At 46.0% G+C, this 6,297-nt stretch overlaps 1 protein-coding gene across 1 annotated transcript in view; it reads right to left on the bottom strand.

Annotated features, from left to right (window-relative positions):
• Window positions 1–4,514, bottom strand: part of IQGAP2 (IQ motif containing GTPase activating protein 2) — a 266,860-nt gene extending 262,346 nt beyond the window's left edge. The window contains exon 1 of the mRNA XM_023520410.1: window positions 4,160–4,514. Coding sequence (XP_023376178.1) covers window positions 4,160–4,205 — 46 coding nt within the window. The 5' untranslated portion in view covers window positions 4,206–4,514. The remainder of the gene's footprint in view (window positions 1–4,159) is intronic.
• Window positions 4,515–6,297: the final 1,783 nt, after the last annotated feature.

The following is a 6,297-nucleotide window of genomic DNA, read 5'->3' on the forward strand; positions in this document are numbered from 1 at the left end:
GACAGCACTGGCTTTCAAGGTCTTCTGTCACTAGCTAGCTATGTGAGACAATCTCATGGATTTCAGCTTCTTTGTGAAATGGAGATGCCACTGGCCTTCTCAAAATTAAGAATGAGCAGATAATAATAGCACATGAAAAGCACCCAGCTCTTAATAAGTTCATGAACCTTAATTCCACATCTTATGCTAAACTGCCTACCTACCCTGTAGGACTTACCTATCAAACCAAAAGTTGAGTGGCCTTTGTTTCTCTTTTGGTTACCACAAAGACTTGGTGCATTATATCTGTTTGCCAATAAAATGAGCTGTTAAAAAGTTTGTGGAATGGGAAGGTGAGGATCAATAGCAAAGGGGTTAGCTAACATCCTAAATAATACTAAATTCTAAAACAAACTCTGTATTACAAACTTACACTCTCCCAAACAAGTCATTTTGGCTAAAGGCATGTGTAATTACAGTTAAAAGCATACTAAAATAACACTTTAGCTGTTGACCTTAAAGATCCTTGTGAAATGCTCAACTGAAACATTAGCACATGAAGCAGTGACTTAACTTTTTGTCTACTAAAGACAGCATCACATGGCAACATTGCACATATCTCAAACCTTCTGTGGTTCAAATGAAAGCGTTGCTAGAATGATAGAGCCAAGCAGAGTTAAACACAGATGTATTCAATCCTGTTCCATACACCGAGTTTAACTGGTTCAGAACTTAAATTTCTTCTAGGGTTGATACAGGGAAAAGGATAAGAGATTTAGTTATGTTGCCCACTCCAATATTCCAGTGGGCAACATATACAGACAAGAGCAACAAGAGCACTACTCATAAGCTTATAGCATCAGCCAGAAGCTACCTCTGCAACACACACACACACACACACACACAGAGGGTTAATATACTTTTTAAAAGAAACCAACAATGAAACACTGATCACTTAGTTTTACAATGTTTCCCATGAGGGGAAGAAGTTTCCCTGGGAGTCGAAAACCACAGCACTTGCTACATGCACGTTGATTACAGACCTACAGTAGGCACTTAAATGTTGACTGAATTATCAGTGATAAGTCTAGTTAAAGCCTCTCTTTTGCTCTTACTGGTTTTTTTAACTCTCAAGCAACTAGAACAAAACTGTTGACAGACATGGTGGCAACAAGTTTTCAAAATTACTTTGAAAAATGTATCATAGTTCATTATAACAGCACAAAAGTTATTTGTGAATCATATATACCTAAGCATAAGTGTTAAAGTTGGTTTTGAATGGAGAAAGATTCTGGTTATAAAATTATATACTATTCTGGTAATGTCTAAATTAGTATAGCAGCTTCCACTTTTTCCTCTTTCCATTTCTTCCCTGCAGAACTGCAGCCATGAGATGATATTTTAATTTTGTTCTGTAATAATATCATGCAAAATAACTTCACAGGTTGCAGGTGGATGTGGTCAACATGAAAGTAGCAGAGATTAAATAGAAAGTGGTTTATTTAATTTTAATCCAGTGTTCCAATGCACAAATTAGGAAGACGTCAGCAATCTCTCATGTCAGAAATCTGAGAGGGGTGCATTCATTGAGAACTCATTGAGAAATCCCTCAAGTTCAACTTACTCAGTGGTATTTTACAGACTTTCAGCCTGGTGGAGAGGACAGATACCTTAACAGCCCTAAACTGAGTTCATTTACTCTGTACAAGAATTATTGAATTAAGAGACAGTTCAAGGGGAGGACAGATGGCAGAATAGAAGATCAGAGCTAAAACAAGTGTAACAACTTAATTCAAACCACCAAAAAGTTGGTTTTAGAGTCCAGTCTCAAGTATCTTTTACTCAGAATGTACAGCACTCAGAACTGTACATGACAACATTTAGGGAGTATATTGGGACTCTGCTTATTTTTAAATGTTGGGGATAAAGCCTGTTAGGTATGTTTTGAGGTTTTATTGAACCTGTACTTACTAAACCCCCAAACAAGAAAAAGCACAGCCCTGTCACGCAACACAACAAGGACAATCCTGCATTATCCTTCTCTAGTCTTCCTGTGAAGGGTTCACAGCACTCTTTTTAGTTTTGTGTTGACAGAGGTTCAGAAGGCCAACAACAATCAGAAATTATATATTCTAATACATCATACCGTCTCCTTTTGCACAATTAGTAATTGTTAGGTAGTACTTATTAACACTAAAGTATAAAAAAGAACACTAAGGTATAATCCACTAGATATCATTTAAAAACTATGAACATACACCATTCATGAACCCGATATCAAAATTATAGAAATGTTCACTTTGAGGATGTAACAGACTATTGTATTAAAGCCTTAATATTTCAAGGTGGTCATAAAGTCTGGAAACTGGCAAATATTTTCCATTTTTTTACTATATTAAGTGACCGAAGAATGCTAGTACTTCATGAACTGAGGGTAGGTAAATGGGGCTGATTCTAACAAGGTGGCATATTACACCAGACTCATGAGAAAAGTCGGATGATTTCCAAAGTAAGTGGCCATGCTCTTCATGCTTGTGAGATCTGAACCTCCTGGATTGCTGCTTCTGAGTGTGCCAAAGCCACAGGTTTAGTCAAAGAAAATGAATCGACATCACAGATGCACATGTAGAAGTGGACAGAAATGCAGCATTAATTCATTGCAATTTGCAAGAATGAGGAGACAACACACAGAACAGATCATGGTTTAAAATGTGATATCAAAAACCACTTTTTTGTGTACAGATTTTATGGTAATCTCATAATTTGGCACGATGACAATACTATATGTTCTGGTAACCTGTCATCGATATAAAGGACTTTCACCAATCTGAGGTTGACATCACACACAATGGATGAGCACAACATGCCTCCTTGCACCCAAGAAGCTCTGCTGTCTGTGTGGTTTACCAAAGTGCAAACTAAGGCTACAAAGAGCTGGGTCCTGGTGTTAACTGTTGAACGCATTTCCCTACAATATAGAGGCTGCAGCTGACTCCTCAGGCCTCCTCCTCACCACCTGATACAAACAGGGTCACACTGGAAATCTAACTTCCCATCTCTGACGCTTTATTCCAAGACTGGTGAGGACGAAGGGGACGCTGAACTTACACAAGTGGACTACTCTCCCCTTTTTATTAGGCAAGTCTGTGGCCCTCCCAATCAGCCAGACCACGAAAAACAACCCTGTAGCAGGTATCACCACCACCTTAACCCAAACCTGGTACCTTTGCCACCAAGGCCAGCCTGGGCAAAAGGTTAACCTGTGATCCTTGGCCATGGCTCACTAACAGGGCCAACCCTAAAGAGCCAGAGAGCCAACATTTTGTTTGCTTTAAAGGAAATACTTCCTGGCACATGTTTAGTAAAGACTCTGAACTCTGCACATGAAGCCACGTGGTTGGTGCTAATCTGGCTCTGTCCACTCCCGAACCGCCTTTAAAGCAACCTCTTTCCGAGGGCAGCGGCGGGCTGGGTAATCGACACCATCTCGTTCCAGTCACGTGGGCTCCTCTCCCCGCAGCAGTCCTCCCGCGTGCGCGGCACAGTCCTGGCAGGGTCTGAGGGGAGCGGGGAGGAGAGAGGCTGGGGTCGGAGGTGTCATTCTGGGCAGCAGCAGGAAAGGATTCACATCTGTGGGGGCCGAACTGGTTCTTTCGGCTCAAGTGAAGTCCGAGAGAACGGGGCAAGAGGAGATGCCTGCCCTTCCAGGAAAACCGACTCTGTCACTAACAGAGTGCGCGGGCAAATAATTTGCGACGCCCACCTGTAGCCACAGCAAACAAACTTTCCTCTCTTTCAGAGTTGGAAGAATCCGGACCCTTACGCCACCCCCTGGCCCAAGCTAGCAGCGGCCTGGAGCTCCGCGGGCTCCTCACCTGATACCCCTAAACCCCCAACCTGGTCTGTCCCAGCGCACAGACCCAGCGTGATCCGCGCGCCCCAGTGACGTCTGCGGGATAGAGAGTTGGGGTTGCCAGCTGGGGATTGGGAATTTGTAAAGACAGCGGCAAGACGCCGCTCACTACTCTTTGCAACTCCAGCTCCCAACTTTGCAGCCTCACAGCCGCTGCCCTTCCGTCCCCTCTGCGGCGCGCACCCGCTCCCTCGCCTTCTCCAATGCGTTCCTTGGGGAGGCGGTTCCCCAAGAACGGCGGGAGCCCCGGGCGGCCCGCGCACTTACAGCCATAGCGGGGTCTCTGCAGGGAAGGCAGCTCCTCGTGGGGCATCCTGCGCGGCTCCGGGGGCCCGCCCGGGGCGCGCCCCCCGCGACTTCCCTCGCTGGCCAGGCTCGCCGGCTCCGCGCCCCGCTGGCGCGCTCGTATCCGGCCTCTCGCTGCCCTCCCCTAGCCTCCCGGCGATGGGCGACCGGCTCCCTCGATGCTCTCTCGCCAGCTCCCGCTGCAGCCGCCGCGCGCTGACACCCGAGTCAAAGTGAACTCTCCGCCTTCGCTCCCTTCTGGCCGCCGCCGCCTCCCTCCGCAGGTTTCCTTTCTCCTCCAGCCAGTCCCCGTTATCCACCGCGCTTAGAGCGCGCCGTGGCACAGCGACCCCTACCGCGAGCGGGGCGCACCGCGCGGACTGTGTGGACCCGCCCCTGCCCGGCCCCGGGGTGGAAGGAAGAAGCTGAGCAGGTCGCGAGGCCAGGATCCCCTGCAGCTGGGGCTGCGGCCGCCCCGCCTGATGTTTCACTTCTGGAGCGTTTAGAGGGTGGAAGTGAACCTACGCGGACAAGAGCAAGAAAAACCTCAGCAGACACAGACTGCCCCAGTCGCCCAGGGTGTTGCTCAGTTACAGAAGGACAAACGGCGCGGTTCCTTTCCCTCTGGGAAGATTGAGAGTTTATCTTTTTTCTTCTTTTTTTACCCCGCCTTCGAAAGTTGCTTCTGTGCTTCCTTGTCTACAAAATAGAGGATTCCCCTTTCATGACAAGAAACTGAGAGTGTGCGTGTGTATGCATGTTTACTGAAAGGGTGACATAAACACTACCAAAGCAACCATTCAAAACACAACTGCGAGTCATCCTTCGCTCACTTTGGCCATCCCCCGCCCCCGACCCGACGCGGTACAAAACTATCGCCCAGCCCTGCTGGGGTCAAACACAAAAAGCCCTTTTCTGGCTAAGCTTTTAAGGAAATTAAGCCACATGTGGCCATTTTAAAAGGGGGGTTTTCATGCGGTCACCTGGAGCTGTTTTTCCCTTTGTGATAAGATCTGGGGAGTTGTTGGTCTCTTCTATACCAGTGTCCTCACCTACTTGTCAAATGTGGAATGTGTGGATTACCAGATGGCTGGCAAAATAAAATAATTGGGGTAGAGTTATAAGAGATTTAATTAAAGAAAACGTGGCATGGTGACACTAACCAATTTTAAGTATGCAAAGATACAGAGAGTGCCAGCTGTTCCCCATTTCATATGGGAGATGTATTCCTTTTTGAAATGGTTGAAACTCAGATTCTTGGGCCCCACCCTCAGAGTTTCCAGTTCAGTAGATCTGGGGACCATTAATTTACATTTCTAACAAGCTGTGGGGGTGATGCTGACACTGCAAATCTGCAGACCTTGCTCAGAGTAGTTACATTAGAAGATAGGCATTTGGGATTTCAGCGGGACTCAGAAATCTCATTCAGATGGAGAGTAAGAGGATTTTTCTCCCCTTCCTCCCCACCCCCGGAGGCTTTAGATTCTCACCTGGTTAGGATGGGATACGTGTGGTTTTACTTCCTTACAAAGCAGTTGCCTCTAATTATAAAAGCAAGTCAAAGGTGAAACGGCCACATTTTGAGGCTCAGCACCCTGTCAGTTGGTGTTCACTCAGAGGGAGATGTGCTCAAGAAGAAGTTCCAGAGTTTCAAGAAATGCTGGGTGATATCAAGTTGGGTGATATCTAAAGTTCATTCCATCTCTATGATCCCATGTAATTAGTGCTAACGATTAACCCCTGCTTGCACATATCAATTTTCAGTATGAGTGTGTGATGGACAACCCAAATAAGTTGTTTTGTTTTTTGTTTTTTGTTTTTTTTACAGGTGGGGGAAATCACTGGAAACTAGAATGGTCAAGGAAGGTGACGGAATTTGAAAGTGTGCCTTAAAGTGGACCTTAAAAAATGGCTAAGAGTTGGATGGAGAAAGTTCACTCCTGGAAGACAGGCAAGGACAAAGGACAACGGGGTGGGGCATGAGGGTGGGAGAGAGTTAGAAGCGTCAAAACTGGTATTGGATCATGGAGGACACTGAACATCAGGCTAAGAGGACTGGACATTATCATAGGAGCTTTTGACAGCTCTTAAAGGTTTTGAGCATGGATGCAAGGAACTTT

The sequence above is a fragment of the Pteropus vampyrus genome, unplaced genomic scaffold (assembly GCF_000151845.1).
Source record: "Pteropus vampyrus isolate Shadow unplaced genomic scaffold, Pvam_2.0 Scaffold262, whole genome shotgun sequence".
NCBI lineage: Eukaryota > Metazoa > Chordata > Mammalia > Chiroptera > Pteropodidae > Pteropus > Pteropus vampyrus.